Here is a 21,743-nt window from a genome sequence, read left to right on the forward strand (position 1 = left end):
AGCCTCACTTACCTTCCATCACTTTCTACCTTAAAATTCATACTGGGAGAGCGGCACTTGCATTTATGGTCTTCCTTGCTGCTCCTGTGCTATGTCACTACATCACCTCTCTTCTGTCCATACTGCTCCCCCTGGTTGGTACACACGCCCCTCTCTTGTTACCTACCTTATTATTTATCCTTCAAGAGCTATTTCAACGGTCACTCCTCACCACACTTTTCCTAATAACTCTAGTTGGGCTAAGTACCTTCCTGTGCTCCCACAGCCTCTCGTCACACCTGTAAAGTTCAACATTTTAAAAAAAAATTACATTTCTGCTTTTGGGTGTGATAGAGTAGGCAGCAACCTACACAACAGCTGAGAACTAGAAAAACCACTGACCACCACCACCACCACCACCACCACCACTTGTTTTGAAGTCATCAAAACTGCTAGGACAACCAGGCTTTGCAGAACCAAGAGTCTGGAAAAGAGGTACAACTATCCCCCGATTTCAAAAGTCCAGTTTACGTCACTTAGCTTTAACTAAAAACCTACCTCTGTACCTGAAAAATTCCAAAGATTTTCACTTACATGAGAAAAGGCAAAAAGTAAGAACAGCCTTCGGCATTCATTCCGCAGCAGACAGTTACAGAGACAGTGACGCACCCAGAGTAGCAAAATGGTACCGCCGCCTCCGTCCCCCAATCCACACTCAGCACCTCAGCCACCAAACTTTGAACTGTGTCTGTGAGCACCCACCAGGGCTTTATCTTGATTTATTCTGCCCATCTGTTAGCAAGATGTGTCCTAAGATATCAGAAAAGCCAAACCGAGGGGTCTGGAACACTCAAAAAATTGCCCTTATAAACTAATGGTAACTGCTTCTTTGCCTTATAGCATCTCAGCTCAAACAAGTTTCCACAGCAATGCTCTACTTGCAAACACTGGGGAACCTGGAACTGAAGTGGTCAACTAGAAAAATAGTAGCTTTTCCTTTAGGGCATTTGCCCACCCTCTTGAGTATGGCCAGAGGCTGAAGAGGCTGAGAGGAAGGAAACCTACAGAGCTTCTGAGACTTTTATGGGTGGAGAGACAAAATTTGGAGCCTTAGGAGCCAAATGGGGAGAGGAAGGGTCAGAAAACTGAATGGGACACTCAGCTGATTTTCCCCTTCATTTTCTGAATGACATTCTGAAGCTGGGAAGGACAGGGATGTAAGAAGCTAACCCAGAGCCTCTGAAAAGCAAGAGTGAGCTTGGCACCCTTTAGCACCCTCCCAAGTGCTCAGGTGAGATCCCTGACTGTACTCTGGGAGTGGGGCACACCAGGGGCAGAAGCAGCCATACCCAACTGCAGCCCAGACGCCAAGCAGCACGATCCCTCAGCGGGTTCAAGTGATTAATCTCCTACTCAATCACCTACCAAAGGCCAGACTGAACCCTTCCACAGCAAGATGACATCTAGGACCTTCAGCATTTTTCATAATGTTCAGCATTCAATTAAAAATTACTGGGCATGCGAAATAGTATGCTAGGTAAAGTCAGTCAATCAGAGAAAGACAAACACTGTGTGATTTCACTTACACATGGAATTTAAGAAACAAAACAAATGAACAAAGGCGGAAAAATGAGACACAAACCAAGAAAAGGACTCTCAGTTACAGAGAACTGATGGTCACCAGGGGCGAGCCTGGCGCGGAGACGGGGGAGAGAGATGAAGGGGAGTAAGAGAGCAACAAAAAGACCGAAATCTTTGAATTATCAGAAAAGGACTTAATCTACGATAAAGGAAAAGTGGGAAAAGAGATGAAAAAATGAATTTCACTAGAGAAATGATAGCTATTAAAAACATCTAAAAGAAAATTCCAGAACTGAAAAGTATCATAACTGAAATTAAGAACCCAGTATGTGGATCCAACAAATCAGACATGGTTGGACAATTATGCTTTGAGGAAAACTTAGTTTTTAATGTATATATTAAAATACAACAGGGGCACCTGAGTGGCTCAGTCGGTTAAGCATCTGCCTTCGGCTCAGTCATGATCCCAGGGTCCTGGGATGGAGCCCCACACTGCGCTCCCTGCTCAGTGAGGAACCTGCTGACTCTGCCTCTCCCCCTGCTCCTCGGCTTGTGCTCTCTCTCAGATAAACAACATCTTTAAAGAAATAAGATAAAAGAACAAGTGGAAAGTCATTTAAGCATCTACCTCAGAATAAAAAACAGCAAATTACACAAAGTAAACAGAAGCAGATAAGAACAAATAAGAAAAAAATGTAAAAAGAAAAAAATGTACAAGAGGGAAAATCAACAGAACTAAAAGGCTTATCAACAGACTCCTAGAAAGACTGATCAAGAAAGAAAACACGTATCACCAACTAAGGAAATGAAAAAGGGAACATCAGTATGAACCCTTCTGATATTAAAAAGGTATCATAAATAACTTTACACAAATAATTCACAATTTAGATGAAATAAATTCCTTGGGGGGGGGGGAAATAATTTACCGAAACTGAAATAAGATTTAAATGAAGACCTGATCAGTGTCACATTTACCAAAGAAAATGAATTATTAAACGCTTTCCCACAAATAAATCTCTAGGCTCCCAGTGGAATCTTCCTACACTTTAGAAATAACGACCCAAACAAACAGAGAGTACTTTTTAAAAAAGAACACTTCCTAATTCATTTTAAAAGCCAGCATACTTTATTATGAAACTTGACAAAACACATTATAAACCAATCTCACCCATGAACATAAATGCAAAAACCCTAAGCAAAATGTTAACAAAATCCAATGATGTAAAAAAAAATTTAACACCTATTTATAAAAAAAAATCTTGACAAATTAAGGCAGATAATCTTCTTAATCTCATAATGATAAGAAATATGTAACAAATTTTATACTTCATGGTGAAATACTAAAAACTTTCCCCTCAAACTAAAACTGAGATAAGGACATCTGTTGCCACTGTTTACATTCAGTGGGGTTCTGGAGGCCTTAGCTAATTCTATAAAACAAAAATAAAAAGTATTCAGAACTGGATAGGAAGAAATAAAACAATGATTATTCACAGTTAACATCTATATATAATATACAGAAACCCCAAAAGACTCTGGAAGCAAATTTAATATAGTCAATATATAAAAATCCATTTTATTTCTATATACCAGTGTATAGAAACATACTTAAATGAAAAATCTAAAATACCATTTGTAATAGCCTCAACAAGACTCAAATATCTAGGAATAAACCTAAACTACCAAATATTATTAAATGAAACTGAAGATCGGGGCTCCTAGGTGGCTCAGTTAAGTGTCTGACTCTTGATTCTGGCTCAGGTTATGATCTTAGGGTTGTGGGATCAAGCCCCACACTGGGCTCCAAACTCTGAGCAGAGAGACTACTTATTCCTCTCCCTTTCTCAAATGAATACATAAAACATTTATTTAAAAAAAAAAAAAAAAGACATTTAAGACCAATTTAAAGAAAATGAAGCAACAGTCTATGTTCTGAATTGGAAGACTCCTATTATAAACATGTCAATTCTCCCCCAAATTAACAGATTCAATAATCCCTTCAATTTTTTTAATTGACAAGTGTATTTTTAAATATATATAGAAAAACAAAGAGTTAAGAATAGCCAAAATAATCTTGAGAAAAAAAAAAACAACAACCAAAGTTTATGCCACCAAACACTTATTATAATGCTGTAATAATTACTGCAACATGGTATTTAAAGAACAGCAAATGGGCCAATGGCAAGAAAAGAGGCAAGAAACAGACAAATACATTCACAGGTTTATAGTAGTCACTTCATTTATAACAAAACTGCAGGGCAATAGGGAAAAGTACCTTTTTAATAAATGGTGGCAGGTCCCTATGGACTAAATGATGGACTCCTACACTTCACACTATACCCCACCCCACCCAAAACCCCTACTAGAATGTAGATCTAAATGTGAAGGGTAAAACAATCAACTCTGCAGAAAGAAAATCCAAGAGAGTATCTTCGTTACATTGGAACAGACAAACATTCCTTTAAGAAAGGAAAAAAATTTCAATAACTTGGTCATTAAAAATAAAGGACTTCTATTGATCAAAGGTCAACACAAAGAGAGTTGAAGGCATCTGTAATACAGTCTGCAAAAGAAAGAGAACTCTTACAAAACAATTAACAAGACAACTCAGTAGAAACCCAGACAAAGATCTGAATAGACATTGCATCAAAAAAGTAAATCTAATGGCCAAAAACACATGAAAAGGTGAACTTCATTAATTATTAAAAAAAAGCAAATTAAACTCAATGTGATACTATAATAAACTTACCAGAATAACGAAAATGAAAAGACAATAACCAAGGGTTGACAAGGATATAGAGTAACTTGGGATTTTCATACTCTGCTAGAGGGGGTCAAAACAAAACAAAAAAACCTCACAAAAAATGGGATATAACATAACATAACATACTTCGGGACAACTGATGGTTATCTACTAAAACTGATATACACATATCTAGGTTCTACCAATTCCATCCCTAAAAATACATTAAAAAAATACACGTATGTTCACTGAGACATGCACAAGAAGATGACACTAATGACCATCAACAGAAGAGATAAATTCAAAGAATTATACATGGCAGTGAGAATAAATTATGGCCACATGAAATAACACAGATGAATCTTACATAAAAAAAAAATACTGAACAAGAGGCCAGTACATACTCTATGATTCCATATACATGTATGAAATTCAAAACCAGGAAACTAATCTGTGATATTAGGACTTTTTTTTTTTTTTTTTGGTTGGGAGGTAGATGGTAGTCACTACAAGAGGACAGAAGGGGTCTTCTAAAGTGCCAGTGAAGTGGTGTATTTTACACCTGAACAGGTACAATCTGTGTACTTTTCTGTACATTATACTTCAAGAAACTGTTTAAAGGAAAGAAAAAAGAGAAACCAACCTGCAGGGTAATATTTATTTATTTATTTACTTACTTACCAAATTCACAGATTATACAAGAATGACAGAAAATCAACAGATTAGATAACAATTATAATTTTAAAGCCAGAAAAGTGGATCAGAATCAACAATTTTAAATTTAGAAATAAATAACACCACACTTAGGTCAAAAATTAAAATCTATATCTAGCACAGAGGAAAATCTGCTTCAAAACTAAACTAGTTCAGTAAGTCAGTATGACACTGCTGCCAGAACAATAAAATTTAGGGCTAGCTGAATGAAATCATCAAGCCAAGATAAAGTGAGGTAACAGTTTCACTTCACTGCTCATTAATGACTACAAATGAAATGTCACAACTTTAAGAAACACACTGAATGAGTGTATCTGGAGTGGTAAACTCTTGTCAAATAATGGTTAAAAAACACGGGATGTTCAATCAGGCAAAGAAGACTTTGTGGGCTTACCACATCTTTACATAGATAAAGGGCTGCCATTTAAAATAAACAGATGTATTCTGTATTGCTCCAGTGGACAAAACTAGAACTACTAAGTGGCCACTAGAAAGAAGCAGTTTGCAGGTGCAATGTAGGAAAATCTTTCCAATAATTTATAGTTTTCCCACAGTAGACCGGACAAAGTATCCAAAGCAGAGAATAGCTTTTCAGAGATGTCAGAAGAACGTTACTACTATGTGGTTAGAGTAAATCAGTGTCTCTCAAACCTAATGCATATTAATAAAACCATGAAACTTTTTAAAACACCAATTTCCACTACTGCCACCACAAGCCCAGTAGGTCTAGATAAGGCCTGGAACCTCTGTACGAGCCTTCCCGGGTGATTCTACGCACTCAGCAGTCTCGCGGCTCAAGATCCTGTATTCAGAAACCACGTAATTATATGGCCTTTAAGACTCCTTACAGTGTCAAAATCCTAATGAAAATCTTTTTAATAGCTTGAAGCAGTTTAATCTTTGCATATCAAAAGCACATTAGCAAAATAGAGAATATATGAAAGTGCATGTCACTTTGACCAGTCTTCCAATTTTTTCTCCCAAATTCATGTAACCAAATTATTGTGTACTTGAAAATACAATTATTATATAAAAGAACTTCTCTAACCTGGGCTAGTTATAAAGAAATGATAATGCTCATTTTACAGATGTTTACTGAAGTCTATTTTATGCCAATAAACAAAAATGACACAACTCAACCCCAAGGGAACTCACAATCAAATCATCAGGAAATCCTAATACTGCATACTATCACAACGGAAGTAAAGAGTGCTGTGGGAGCACACAGAAGGGGAGTGATGGGTACATAATGTTCTTGTATGACCACTCTGTCCTAAACTTGAGGATAGGGGATGCAAATTAAAGGAGAACTTGGAGAGAATGATCCAGAGACAGAGCTTAGGTAGAAAAAAGACAGAAAAGGAAACTGAAGGAAAAAAGCATAAAAGAAACCTTTATAATATTTTATTTTTCCATTTTTACCAGCACTCAAAAAACATTAGAAAAGCTGGAAAAGTATGTTTATGGCTTAATGACAAGACTGTGTTTCTTTTCTGCAAGGAATCAAGGAGGGTAATCATGGTTAGAAGCAATAGTGGGAAGAGAACTCGAAAAGCCAGTCCCTAAGAGAGGGGCAGAACAAAATCAGGAAATTAGAACGAAATAGACAAGTGTCCCTGGGGTTTACTACAGCAAGCAGCTGAGCTCCTACAGCTCTTAACTCTCACCCCAGTCTCCACCCCTATCCCCATCAGAACAAGCCCACCCACATTTTATAAGAATTGACTTTTGCTTCCACTTGATACTACTATAGGCAAATCCTTAATTGGTTCCCTCTCCAAAGTTCTAACACTGTTCTATTCTCTGGTATTACCTCAGTAATACTTGTTAAATCACCTACAGATATAGGCCAGATTAAATGATAATAGAGCAATATACTATCATCTTGGTAGAATATCATGTTCAAAGACCATGTTGTAGAAGAGTATTATCACTGGTTACACGCTGACTCTAGGAGACAGCAGAAGGAAGAAGTGGTTCTAAAGCCAGCTGTATTAAAGCTTTGAGGCTTACCAGAAAGTCAGAACGTAAAGGCAGGAATTTCTATTTTTCTCACTGATGTATGCCCAATGCTAGAAGTACTCAGCATGTAGTAGATACTTAATGAACATTTACTGAATGACTGAATTCCCAAGTATCTAAAAAAATCAAACACACACACACAAAAACTGAAAAACAACGTACAGTGGGAAGAGAACTACATCAAGTTCAAATTACACTTCTACTATTCACATCTTGAGCAAAGACGGACTGCTGCCTATTTCAAAGACTACACTAAGAGAGTACATGTGACAGAATATGGAGATGCCCCTAGCTTGAAAGATACTCACCCAGGTTAACTAATTTTCAATCTGCTAAACAACAAATAAGTAACAGTAAATGCAAAACATATTTCTTCAGCTTGTGAGAAAGGATGACAGAAGGAGGTTAGTAGAAAATGCATACAGATTTTAATAACCTAAACAAAGGTTAACCTAAACCAAAGGAGGAACTAAGATATTTGCTATTCATTTACCTAAAAATCAAAAATCCAAATTTTCTTGGCCACTATTCTTTATCCTAAGCACAGTGCTAAGTACTAGTGATAAAAAGAGCTTATACAATAAGCTTTAGGAGTGCATAAACTTCATAGTTATTTGTCAAAAATAACAGGATTAAATGATAGAAGCATAAAAATTTCTAAAAGAAAAGGCATTTAGCTAATAGTAACAGAGAGGTAAGATGACTATTTCCCTACAAATATCCAACATTAGCATTACCTTAGTAGCTACTTGAACTCCTTATAATTATCCAAGAAATACACAACAATTTGTTTACTAAAGATAATTTCAGCCTCCATAGCTAACTATATACCTAGAAATAAAGAAAGCTTACTACTGTTAGTACTGGACTATAAAGAGAACGTATCTTCCTAAATCTGTAACTCAGATAACAAAACAAGCAAATAAAAACAAAAAAGTCATTTTTGTCCTGTTTCAAAATAAAACAAGGGGAGGTTTCCCCAATAAAGAACAGAGCACATCCTTTAATGATACAGAGTTCTCCCATGCTGTGTCAAGACACCAAGATACCAGTACTTTGTGACAGTACACTTACTGCTGAAAGAAGTCATCTATCTGGAGTGATGAGAAAAATCCTTACCTGATTTGTAGGCATTTTCGGCACATTCACTTTCCACATCTGGGCTTCCCTAGAGATTGCCTTTTCCAACAGGAAAGACAATCTCTGGTTTTCCAAAGGCCCTGGAAACTTCATGATATCCTTTGGATCTGCCTGCCTCCCAGCTTGATGTAGCTACCTATAAAATCAAATATAAAACAATGCTTTTTCTTTCATTATAAAATACATGTAGCACTGTATAAATATGTTGGTTCTTATTAAGCAATTCATAAAACAAAATAAGAATGTTATGAGGCAGGAGAGGATTTTACAGCTCTTTAAAATATCATATATTAAAATGTTACAGTAATAATCAGTTACCTAAACATATTCACTTTAAATTTGAAACTAGGTCATAAAGAAAATAAAAACATGACCATATAATTGATAGAACCAATAGACTCCATTGAAAATATATTATTGTGTCTCAAATTGTGTCAACAAATCTTAAATTGTGGGCTTTTTATACAAGCAATTCTTAATAATTGTCCCAAATATCCCTCTTAAAAAACTAATCAGATAAGGGCTATTAACCTTTTTCTTCATTAAAAAAGTTATATCCATTACATTAAATCCCACCCATTCCCGTATAATTAGTAAGAAACCATCCCCATAAGTATAAAACCATCTTTATTTGTGCTTCCAATATACAGTGTCTACTAGCTACACATATGACCATTTATATTTTAACTGAATAAAGTTAAAATATAATTCTTCAGTCACACTAGCAGCATTTCAAATACTCAATATTACATGTGGTTAGTGGATAATGTATCAGATAGAAATATTCCTTTTCAGCACTGTCACTGCAGAGAAGTTCTACTGGAAAGTGTTGATGTAGAAAATTCAATAATCAGCTGACTGGCCCTCTAAAACGAGCAAGCCTAAGGAGTAACAGTGTAGATCAGTGCAAGCAACTGAAAGTCCAGGAGAGATGCCTTTAGGTTTAAAAAAAGAAAAAAAGAAAGAAAAGAAACTAGAGATTTGAGAAGTACAACCATGTACAGAAAAGTAGACTGAGAAACTGAAGCTATGGCAAGATTCAACCAGATATGATGAAAGCTAAGGAATTAAAAAGGTAATTGGCTTCAGAAACAAAGATTATGCAAGAAGGTAAATATAATAATATATCACAACACTCACATAGCAGTAATAGTGAAAATACTGAATAGGGACTTCAATAAACAGATTAAAACTGCATTGGGAAGATGGGAGGTGTAAGAAGGTAAAATGAGCACTACATCTTTACATGTCACTGTAGGCAAAACATAAATAATACCTAAAACTGAAATATCAAAAAACAGTAGAGCAAATTATTTGAAAATTATGATATTAAATACAAGAGAAACAGATAAGCTGGGCGCCTGCGTGGTTCAGTGGGTTAAGCCTTCGGCTCTGGTCCTGATCTCAGGGTGCTAGGATCAAGCCCTTCCCCTGCATTGGGCTCTCTTCTCAGCAGGGAGCCTGCTTCCCCCCCACCTTACTTGTGATCTCTCTGTCAAATAAATAAATAAAATCTTAAAAAAGAGAGAGAGAGAAAGAGAAACAGATAAGCACTCAGAGGTTAACCTGTGAGAAAAGTTTAGAAAATCCAGCAACAGAAGAAGGCTCTTCTTCATTATAAACCTCATATAACTATTTCAGTTTTCAACTATGTACCTGTATTATTCACTTCATATTCGTGAGATTTTCAAAAAAGTAAATATCTAGAATTAACAAAGAAAAGTTCTGATTTTTAAATAAAATTTAAAATTAATTAAAAACAAACAACAAACTTCAATTTCCATGCCCCCTTCACCCCCAACTCCAGGTCCAATCCCTTTCTTAGTCACACTTCCCATGCTTCACCTACTTGCTACAGAATCTACTGCAGATTACCTCTGAAACAATATGAAGAGGAGAAAAGAGCCTTTTAAGGAAATTGGCCCACAGAAAGGATGGCCTTCTTGGACAATCCAACTATCATTCTAGCTCACTGATTTTTTTATTTTCATATTTATTTTATTTTCATTTTGCTTCTTTGAACTTCTTGAGTTTTTGCACATTTCCTATAACGAGCATTAAGTACCTTTCATACCAAGAAAAAATGGTAAATAACACAGAAGGAAAAGAAATACTACCTAAACCCAAAGGCCCATTTCAAAGGTTAACTTCTTCCAAGAATTCTTGATTCTCTAATCTGGTGTGATTTCCGTCTGAAAGCAGCTTCCCACTATTTTCCCTATGAAATGATAAACATTATGATACTAAAAAGATTACATACCAATATTATTATTTTTTTTATCACTCACAGAATCCTCATGAAACAGGGACTCAACCAAAGACTGGTTTCAATCCTTGGGGCCAAAACCAAAACAAACCAATCCAAGCCTAAACTCTCTTTCATAAGCCAATTCTTGAAAAGTCTGAAGGTGGCTAGCATGCCCACCAATTCTTCTTTCATAGCTGAAGAACTGCTCAAAATTTCCCCACATGACATGACTTTTGCTCTTCTAAATGCAGTCTAAGATCATTAGCTGCTTTTTTGAGTCCATACCACACTATGAACTCTTAAGGCCTTCTGAGGTACACTGAGGCAAACTCCCTTTCCACGTGCCCCACCATGTACATAGTTTTGGAGCCCCTTTTTTGGGGGGAAAGGGGGACAACCCTGTTCAGGACTATAAATTTTTTTTTTTTTAAAAGGTCATCTTGTTATATTCCATCTACTGTTACATTCGGCTGAGATGTTCGGATTCCAATTTTGCTGCCTTGGTACTTTGCTCAGATTTTCCATAACTAAATAAATAAACTCACTATAATTTCATCTAAAACAGATGGAAATATTAACCTTAGAAATAGAGTGTAAACTAGATGACCATCAGTCAAGAGATCTTTAGGAAAAAACACCTATATTGGATGGAGATTAAACTTGGTTTATTTATTGGTTCTAAGGTTTTTTCTAACTGAATTTTAGTCTGTAATTCATTAACTCTTGTCAAAACATACCAAATTACTTCAATTCATTAGTTTCACCCAACAGGTGGCTCCTCAGAATCCCTCAGCCTTCTCAGCACACCAATGGCCGACTGCCCCTGTGATTACTCTTCCCTCAAAATGCTTCCTCTGAAGATTATTTTTAGGAGGGAGGGAGGGAGGGATGGGGACAGACAGAGATAAACAAGACAGAATCATGTAGAGAATAAGAAGGTTCAAGAGATTCCTGTTCTCCAATTTTCTACAGTTAAGACCCTAAGTAAGATCTTCAAATACTTAGATGCTTTAAAAAAATTTTTCTTAAACAAAGAATCCAGGTCAAAGAAAAAAATCACAAGGAAAATTAGAAAATACTTTGAGGTAATGAACAAGGAAACATACCAAAACTTATGGGATGCAAGTAGAGCAAACTATACCTAAAGCAAACCAGAAGAAAAATTAAGAGTGGAATTCAATAAAGGAATAGAAAAATAGAGAAAATCAATGCAACGAAAAGTTGGTTCTCTGAAAAGATCAACAAAATTGGCAAACCTCTAGCTACACCGACTAAATAAAAACAGAAAGGATGAAGTACTAAAATGAGGAATAAAAGGAGACATTATCACCTATGTCGTAGAAATAAGAGGTATTATAAAGGAATCTTATGAACAAGGGTTTGCAAATAAATTAGACAACTTTGCATGAAATGGACAAACACCTAGAACCACAAATTATCAAAACTGACTTTAAAAAGAAGCAGAAGGGGCGCCTGGGTGGCTCAGTGAGTTGAGCTGCTGCCTTTGGCTCGGGTCATGATCTCGGGGTCCTGGGATTGAGTCCCGCATCGGGCTCTCTGCTCAGCAGGGAGCCTGCTTCTCTCTCTCTCTCTCTCTGCCTGCCTCTCTGTCTACTTATGATCTCTCTCGGTCAAATAAATAAATAAATAAATCTTTAAAAAAAAGCAGAAAAGCTGAAGAGCCACGTAATAAGAAATTGAATTAAACAACTGTGAAAGAAAAGCCTATGCCCAAGGGATCCCACTAATGAATACTACATCTATAGAAAAATTAAAGTTCTTCACAAACTCTTCCAAAAAGTAGAGGAAGAGCACTTCTCAACTCATTTTATGAGGCCAGTTAAGCAAACAAAGAAAACAGCATTAGAAAACTATGGAGAACATCTCTTCTAAATAAGAATGTAGAATTCCTCAAGAAAATACTAACAAACTGAATCTAGCAACATTAAAAAAAGGATTACATACCATAACTGAGTGGGATTTGCACCAGGAATGCAAAGATGGTTTAACATTCAAGAAATCAATTAATGTAATAAACCATATAAATAATAGAAAATAAAGAAATCATTCTTCGCTCACACTAGGGGAATGTAACAAAGGATAAAGAATTCAAATTTCCTTTATCTTTTAAAAATAAGATATAAATAATCCGAGTGAAAGAAAAAAGGATGGAGAAAATATTTCAGATCAAATCAAGACTACAGAAAAATGAAAGTTCAATATGTGATGCTAAAACTCAATCCTCTACTGGAAAGATAAAATGCCAGAAAGGTCATTATTTGACCAACTGACATAATGGGAACATGGACAAATTAAAGTAAATGTATCAATGTTAAGTTTATTAAATTTGATAACTTTACTGTGATTCTGTAACAACATCCCTTTTGTAAATACACACTAAAATCCTTAGGAGTAAAGGGCATATGCCATATATATATATGAGAGAGAGAACAAATGATAAATATGCAGTGAAATGTTGATGATAGATGAAATGATAGTTTCTTTTTGAAATTATATACAAGTTAATCCCCACCCCCCAAGGCTGTATTTATGGAAGTGCTTGTATTAGAGGGATACCTTTGACACTCCTTTTTGAAATTCTAGTAAGACAGGGCACCTGGGTGGCTCAGTTGGTTTTACTGTCTGCCCACCTGGGGCATGAGCTCAGGGTGCTGGGATCAGGCCCCAAATTGTCACTGTTGCACTGTTGGGCTCCCTGCTCCGTGGGAGTCTCCTTCTCCCTCTATGCCACCCCCCATATAAATATTAAAAAAATTTTTTAAATGATTCTAGTAAGACAAACAATGATACAGTGAAGAAAGCATTAGCTTGAGTTTTACTTTTCTTACTGATAATGTACTAGCCTGTTTTCTAATGTGTAAAATAGACTGAGTTAGGTTAATGAAACCTGAATAAAATACACTTAAAATATAATTTTACTGTTTTAAATAGTAGACCTTTATAGTTGTATCTTATTACTTCACGCCATTCTCTAGGAACTAAGAAACAGAAGGGCTGTTTTAAATGGCATATTCCACACACTTCTAGCTTTATGACACTTCAACATTTCTCCTGTCAATCTTTCAATTACTTCTGCTTTTTTCTCCGTGTTTATCAAAGAGCTTAATGCATGCACGAACAGTTTTATAAAGTTACTGCACAGCACAAAGTGCTATTCTAAGGAAAAGTACTGCACAGTCTTGGGTAAACACAGAAGTAACTTCATCCATACAGAATTATTACAGCTATTACCACCGTAACCCCAACTCCGTTTATAATTCTGTGCTGGTGCAGACTTCTGGATCTTAGCTCCTATTCTAAAAAAAGCACTGATTATTGTGACCATCTCCCTGAGTTCATGCCGCTAAGCTAATCACGAACTACAGGTCCCTTCTCTCCCCAGACAGCCGGCTGTTGTGTCCCCAGCGCCCTCCTGGTCCTCCTCCAGCGGGCACTCCCCTTCTACAGAGCCGTCCCTTGCAAACGTCTGTGTCTGGTCCCCTGCCTCTGACATCTGCACTGAGACATAATTCTACTTTTGCATTTAAGCGCTCTGTGAGAATCATCTGGGGACGCGTCTCCTACAAACCGTGTTCTCCGAGGGCGCGCACTCCCCGGATTCCGCCTGAACGTCTAAGCAACAGCGCACACTCCAGCCCACTCAGTCGAAGCAACGCGTGCGCCCGACCTAGCCAGCTCCTGCTCGAGGTGCCCTGCCACCTCCTCCCTTAACCCTGACGCAACCTCCTGAAGCTGCTACTACCGTGAAGCCGGTTCTGAAGAGGAAGACGCCCGCAGAGAAAGGGACCCTCCACTGTCAGAGCAGTGTCCACCTCACACGACAGCGACTGTGTATCACGACAGAACGCACACTCGCAGCTTCCGACCTCCACCAAAACCCCCCGAGCCCCGCTCCGCCCGACCACGAGTCCAACGGGCCCAGAAGCGCGGTCACCTGGGACTGGACACCAGCTCCGCCGGCCCTCCCGGCTCGCCACGACGACTCTGCTCTCCGTCAGGGCTGCGGAACGTGTCCAGAGTCGCTCCTCTCCGGTCGCAGATCTGCAACGCTCACCCCGATTCACTCTTCCGAAGCTCCTTGTCCACGCCCATTTCATCCACCCCGAACCGGGCACGGGAGCTGGAAGCGGCGCTGCCACCTCCAAGTTCCCAACAACTGCACTGCTGCGACGCAGACGACGGACAGCCGGACGGCCCGGTCTGCACGCCCCCAGCCGGCGCCCCCGGGGCGGGTCACCGTCTGGCCTCACTTCCCCTCCCCCGCGAAATGAGGCTCCGGACCACCTGCCTCCCGCCGCGTCCTCGCCACCTCCGGCGTCGCCCGCCAGACAAGCGGCGTCCACAGGTGCCCCCAACAGCCGCTCCGCTGCCCGGACGCGGACGGACTGAGAACTCAACTCTTCGGCCGGACGCTCAAGGCCTGGCTGCCCTCCACCGCCCCGCACGGACCTTCCCGACCGCCCGATCCTCCACTCGCCCGAACCACCTACGGAGGAACCTCCAGCTCCGGAGAGGACCGTCCCGCCCTCTTCAGAATCTCGGTGCCTTTACCTCCCCCTCCCGCCTCTTCCCTCCTCTTCACCCTCGGGGAGGCGCCCTTCAGGGCGCCACTCGACGCTCACCTCCGCGCGGCCCCCGGCCTGGGGTAACGGCCCCTCCGCGACCTCCCGCGCTGCCCGGCCCGCCGGCGGCCGCTCCGCGGTGCCGCGTGCAGGTCGCCCCCGCTCCCGCGGCCGCCCCGGGCTCCGAGGGTGGGGGTGTGGCCCCTTCTTTGTGCGCCGCACGGCCCGCGGGCGCCGAGCGGGCAGCGCGCCGTCGCCGCACCGAAGAGACTCGCGGCCCCCGAAACCGGACGACCCGGGCAGGGGCCGAACCGTTCCGGCGCGGAGGGGCGGCCGGCGGTGGTCCCGAAGGCTGCCTTCGGGGGGCGGCGGGGTCCGCCTCAGCCACGGAGCGCGGCGCCCGGAGCTTCCCCTCGGGCAGCGCGGGGGGCGGGGGCGACGGGGGCGCGAGCGCGGGGCGCCGAGACGCCGCGAGTCCCCCGCCCTCACCTTCTCCTCCGCTTCCTCCTCCTCCTCCTCCTCCCCGGCGGAGCTGTAGGCCTCACAGCGGCGATGCGGGGTCATCCGGGGCCACGTTACCACCCCATCTTCCTCAGCGCGCGGCGGCGGGGCGCGCGGGACCAGGACGGCACCGACTGAGGAGGGAGAAGAGGGGGAGCCGGGCGGGGGCGGGCGCGGGCGAGCGAGCGGGACGCACGGCTGCGGCCGGGGGGTCAGCGAATCAGTTCCATGACTCCCCCGGGCCTGCGGCCGCCGCGGCCAGCGCCGGTCCCACTCCTCCAACGGCCGCCGCTAGTGCCCGGGTGGGGAGGGGGCTCCCTCTCGCCATAGGGCGGCGGGGGCCGGGGAGAGGCGGGGGGTGAGACCGGCTCTGCCCCTGCCCGGGGGAAGCGTCTCCGAGGGGAAATGGTGAAAAGGGGGGAAGGGGGGAAAAAAGGAAAAAAAAGGAAGGGGAAAGGGGGGAAAATAAGAAAAAGCGAGACAGAGGCGCTGCCGCGTCCGCTCGCGGGGAAGGCTGGGGAGGGCGGGGAGGGGGAAAGAAGTGCCGGCTCCGTCGGCTCCGCCCTCGCGGACCGATTCCTAGACCCGCTCACTCGCTGTAAACAACGCTGAGCTGATCTCCCCCCCCCCCTTTTTTCTTTTCCGTGGCCTTCACCGTCCAGCGAGCGTACAGGGGAGTGCGGCAAGAGGCTGGGCTGTTGGAGACGGGCGGGAGAAGTCTTCAGTACTGGGGTCGAGAAGGGAAGACATTTCCTACAGGCCAAGATAACTCAAAGGCGCGCGGTCTCGTTTCCCTGGGAGAAGCGGAAGGGCACACCGTCCTCTCTCGGTGACGTAAGCGCCGCCGCTCGCTGGCAGAGGCGTGCGGTGGCCGGACAGTGCGCTGCGCATGCGCCCCGGGGAAGAAAGAAGCCGCTGAGCGCTCGCCTTGGGGGTGGGGCTCGTCCGGATGCTCCCTGTGCCACCGCGAAGCTGCCTGATGTTATCCAACCTGATGAGTGTCTAGGGCTTGTAAGAAGGGTTTATTGGGAAGGCGCTGGTTTTCTGTTGTGTTAAAGATTTTGCATTCTTTGTTGACCTCGCAAAAAATTGTCTATTGCATATAAGTAGAATTGCGGCTTTTTTCTGGTGGCACATAGCGGATGGAGGTAGGCGGTCGAGCACTTTAGAAATCTGGCAGTTTGGAAGATCATATCCTTAAGCATCGTCTTGGGTGTTAAAGGCCTTTTAAAACGGTAAATTATACTATCGATGGCAGGGAACATGCTTGGTAATGCGCCAAGGGAATTGTGTCCACTGAACCAACACACCTATTGGAGCAGGTTTTATTACCAGATGTTTAACGAGTGTGTGGTGACATATAAATGTGTTTTATTTGAGGCTCTTTTACTCACCTACGGTAATTTCTGGCTCGTCTTTTAATTGTTTTAATTAGAGAAAGAATATGTGGAATTAGAGTTTTGAAAGAGCAAAGGGGGAAAAAAATCTCAAACTCAACCATTTACAGGAGTAATCTCCTTTGTGTTTTCCATTTCTGTTTTTTATATGCCTGTTTTGTCAGTCATTGAAAAAAATTGTATTGGGCTTATTCATCCGACCAGACTCAGTGGTAAGCGCTAGCGAGCTGGAAGGAACCAAGACAGAAATAGCTCCTGCCTTCATGGAGTGTACAATGCAAACAGAATACATACTAAGCTAATAATCACAATCTAAAGTTACCCGGTACATATTTACCAAAGAACACGGAAACACTAATTTGAAGGGGTATATGCACCCATAAGTTTATTGCAGCCTTATTTACAATAGCCAAACTGTGGAAGCAGCCCAGGTATCCATCTATAGATGAATGGATCAAGACGTGGAATATTATTCAGCCGTAAAAGGGCAGAATCTTGTCATTTGCAACAAGACTGGCTCTAGGGAGGATAATGCTAAGTGATAAGCCAATCAGAGAAAGACAAATGTATGATTTCACTTACTGGGGAATTTAAGGCACAAAATAGGTAATGAAGGAAAAAAGAAAGAGAGAAACAAACAAACAAAAACAAAACAAAACCAGACTCAACTATAGAGAACAGATGGCTACCAGAAAGGAGACAGGTGGGGGGTGGGTGAAATAGATGAAGGGAATTAATAGTACATTTAACTGATGAACGCTAACTAATATATGGAACTGTTGAATCGCTATGTTGGTGTGTAGTGTACACCAGAAACGAATATAACACTGCATGTTCACTACACTGGAAGAAAATGAGTTAAAAAAAATATTACTCAGTACATGGATCTGTATACGTGTGCTGAGTTCACTCCCTAGAATACAAGGTCTAGGATCTTGTGTGTTTTGTTTTCACTCTTTATCCCTGCATGTAATAACCTCTCAGTATCTGATTACGAAGCAAATAAACAATTACCAGTATCAAAAGTATTAAGATGGAAAATTGCAGACTGCTGTGGAAATATGCAACCTTAGACTAGGTAGGAATATCGGAGAAGGTTTTTCTGAGGAAGCGACATTTAAGATGAGACTTGAAACCCCTGGGCAAAGAAGTGGGGGAAAAAGTGATACAGGCAGGGGAAAACAACAAGTACAAAGGTTCTGAAGCTGAGAGGTTGTAAGAAAGTCTCTGAAAGGTGGTGTATCTAGCTGGTCCTGAGAATGGAGGAGGGGAGAATTGAGGTCCTTCGGTCCATAGGATGGAGAAGGGGAAGGGAGGCGCAGGAAGGATTTTAAGTGGGTTTTACCCTTTTGTTCGTTTCATGGAGCCTTTTTCCATATTATTATGTGGTTTTCTTTTTACATGGCCAAAATTTTTCTGTAGAGTACTTTTCAGAGTATAGCATTTCTGCATAATACCTCTGGGAGTGCAGCATAATTACATTGCCGGACCATAATTTTCACTCCTGTAAGAATCATATAAATTCTACTTCTAGGTAGATAGCCAAGAGAAATGGGGGCATGTCCAAGCAAAAACTTGTCTATGTGGGGTGCCTGGCTGGCTCAGTCATTAGAGCATGTGACTCTTGATCTCAGGGTTGTAAGTTTAAGCTCTGTGTTGGATATAGAGATTACTTAAAAACTAAAAATTTTAAAATTAAAAAAAATTGTCCATGAATATTCATAATAGCATTATCCATACAAGCCAAAAGGTGAAACGGTATGTACGTCCACCAAGTGATGAACACATAAATTAAATGTGGTATATCTACGCAATGAAATATTTGGCCATAAGAAGGATGTGTTGATACATGGTGTAACATGAATGATCCTCGAGAACATAGGAAGTCTTTTGTGGCGGGTTTCTTTCACTTAGCATGATGACTCTGTTTATATGAAATGTCCAGGATATGTCCAGGATAGGCAGATCCTTAGAGACAGAAAGGATTAATGGTTGCATAGCCCTGGGTGCAGAGATGGAATTGGGGAATGATAGCCAAAGAATGTTGGGTTTCTTTTTGAGGCACATGTTCTAAAATTGATTGTGATGATGGTTGTACGACTCTGAATATACTAAAAAACCATTGAATTGTATACTTAATTGGATTGAATGAAATGTGAATTATATGTCAATAATGCTGTTATCAGAAAAATGAAGGAAAGAAACAAAAATAATCCAATTAATTGTCCTTCATAACCTTTTTTGGATTATTCCTGGGTCCAATGGTCTTTACCGTTTTATGGATTTTGTTGAATACCAAATTTGCCAAGTTGTTTGGCAGTGGGGTTAAACCAATTAAAATGTAACTGGGAATATTCAAGAGCTTCTACTTCATTATATATTTAACCTTTTTGAAGTTTAGGTTTATTAAAAGTATCTCACTGTCTGTGAGAGTGCCAGTGACAATTTAGTCTATAGCACTATAAATGTAATTTTGAGCAATTAATAGGTGCTAAGGAACAAGTTCCAATTGTCCTAACAAAAGCTATCAGCATTCTTCTACACTGTTCACTCATAAGAACTTACTTTTAATCCATATCTCTTTTTCCTTAATAACTGTGATGTTGATATTACGATGGTGTAGTTGTAAAAAAGCCTTTGAAATTACCTGAGAAAATAAATAAGGCATATGAAGAAAAGATGTTACTATCCATTTATTGGTAAGGAATTCATATTTTTTTCATTTTTTCAGTCTTTTTTAGAAATGTTTCCTTTTTGTCCTATTGGTTAAAAAATAAATATCTTTCTACATGGCACTTGCAACTAATAATAACTAAAATGTGTTGATTACTTACAATATACCAGGCATTGCACGTTTGGTGCATTCTCTCATTTTTATCCCCACAACACCCCCCTGTAGTAGGTGTTTTTGTTGTCCCCATTTTGCAGAAAATATAGAGGTCAAGTAAATCTGCAGGACTGGTCACACAGCGTGGAGAGACACAGCCGGCGTGCAGACCTTCCTTGTCTGACTCCAGAGCCAGCTGTGCTTTCAGTAACCACTCTTCCCTGCCTCACCCTGTGGGTATTTCTGGCTTGCATTAAATCTTTGAATAAAAATACTCGCCCTCTGGTTATTTTTGTCTTGCCTTTAATCTTAGAACACATTTTTTTTTAAAGGTTTTAGTTAGCAGTTTATATTTGTGTTTCCAGAGAGTTGATTTTTTTGCTTAAAAGGAGGTTATTCAATTTTCTTAGCCTTGTTCTATTTCATGACTGGAATACTGAATCTTGAAATAATAAACACGCCTTGTTTCAAATGCGGGGTGGTAGAGTAAGGAAACACCTGAGGAACGGTGCTACCATCACAGGAAATGATCTGCTCTGAAATGCAAAATGGTGTCAAGTGAGACCCTTTGGAAAGTCTAGGGCAGCTGAAGGGAATCAAGTTGATGAGCACAAAGTGGTTTGCCATCTTTAATAGTCCAGGAAAAATAATTAGAAGTGCACTGCATACCTTTTTATTTTTTTATTTTTTTAGATTTTATTTATTTATTTGACAGGCAGAGATCACAAGTAGGCAGAGAGAGAGAGGAGGAAGCAGGCTCCCCGATGAGCAGGGAGCCCGATGTGGGGCTCGATCTCAGGACCCTGGGATCATGACCTGAGCCGAAGACAGTGGCTTTAACCCACTGAGCCACCCAGGCACCCCACACTGCATACCTTTTTATGAGTATAGAAGACAGGGCTATTACATCTTAAAGACAGAAATTTCTGGTCTCCTTTGTCTTAAATGAAACTTTTAGGGTAACGTTCCCAGCAGACAATTTATGATGGTACTGTCTTGTAGGAGAAATACGGAGGCCTCCAGAAACAAAGGAAATGATTTAGTGTCACTATAATCACTTATCTTTAGAATCTGCTTACATTTAAGGATCTTTTTACAGCTTCCAAAATACGTTTTCATTAATCGCTACAGTGACAGAATATAAGAGGAGTAAACTTCCCAAATAGACATCAAGAGGGAATGAGTCCCCATTCATCAAATAGTATAGGGACCTCCTATTTACTATTAGGTGGGGGAAAGTGCTCAGGCAAAACAAGCCAAAAATTCTAAAATAGGAAACCACAAGCTGCTTTCCAGACTTTACCCTGAATGTCAGCGGGATTTAGGCTTCTTATGTGTCTATTTAGAAAGACCTCACCTGAAGGGATCATTGGTTGCATGTTTCATTAACAAGGCCTCAGAAGTCAAATAGCAGCCACCTATTTGAAATTTGTAAGCCAAAAGGTCTTCAGCAGAAACATTTTGTCCGTTTCTTATTGTTGGAAGAAAAATACAGCATTTAAATAACATCACTTTACTCTTTCACAAATTGTTTTTGAATTCCTGAACCACCAAATTTAGTAAATTCAGAAAAAAATCCTTTTTAAAAATTTTTTCAAGATTTCATTTACTTGAGAGAAAGAGAGTACAAGCAGGGGAAGCGGCAGAGGGAGAGGGAGAGGGAGAAGCAGGCTCCCAGCTGAGCAGGGAGCCCGCCTGTGGGATCCAATCCTAGGACCCTGAGATCATGACCCAATCTGAAGGCAGACGCCCAACAGACTGAGCCACCCAGGTGCCCTAAATATATGTCATATAATCAAACTATCAATACATGTAGTTTCTTGTCAAACATTTATGGGAGATGTTTGGAGAGAAAGGTAAACATCTTCCAAAGTGTATTTTTAGTCTCATCACAACATGTTTACGGCAACCCTTATTTCTTCTGAGTAAAGGAAAAGAGCTGTTTGGGGATCAATTATCCACAATCAGGGTTTCCAAGACTTCTGTCTCACACAACTAAGCTACTTTT

At 40.7% G+C, this 21,743-nt stretch overlaps 1 protein-coding gene across 4 annotated transcripts in view; it reads right to left on the bottom strand.

The window, feature by feature from the left end:
* Nucleotides 1-16,057, bottom strand: part of CCNI (cyclin I) — a 31,010-nt gene extending 14,953 nt beyond the window's left edge. The window contains exons 1-2 of one of the 4 annotated variants that reach the window (XM_032334669.1): nt 15,500-16,057; nt 8,159-8,315 (exon numbers count right to left, since the gene is read on the bottom strand). In XM_032334669.1, coding sequence (XP_032190560.1) covers nt 8,159-8,272 — 114 coding nt within the window. In that variant the 5' untranslated portion in view covers nt 8,273-8,315; nt 15,500-16,057. Of the gene's footprint in view, nt 1-8,158; nt 8,316-14,382; nt 14,610-15,499 lie in introns of those variants that run through there. The other 3 variants (XM_032334664.1, XM_032334665.1, XM_032334666.1) reach the window with 3 other exon arrangements.
* Nucleotides 16,058-21,743: the final 5,686 nt, after the last annotated feature.

Source organism: Mustela erminea, chromosome 2 (assembly GCF_009829155.1).
Source record: "Mustela erminea isolate mMusErm1 chromosome 2, mMusErm1.Pri, whole genome shotgun sequence".
Lineage (NCBI taxonomy): Eukaryota > Metazoa > Chordata > Mammalia > Carnivora > Mustelidae > Mustela > Mustela erminea.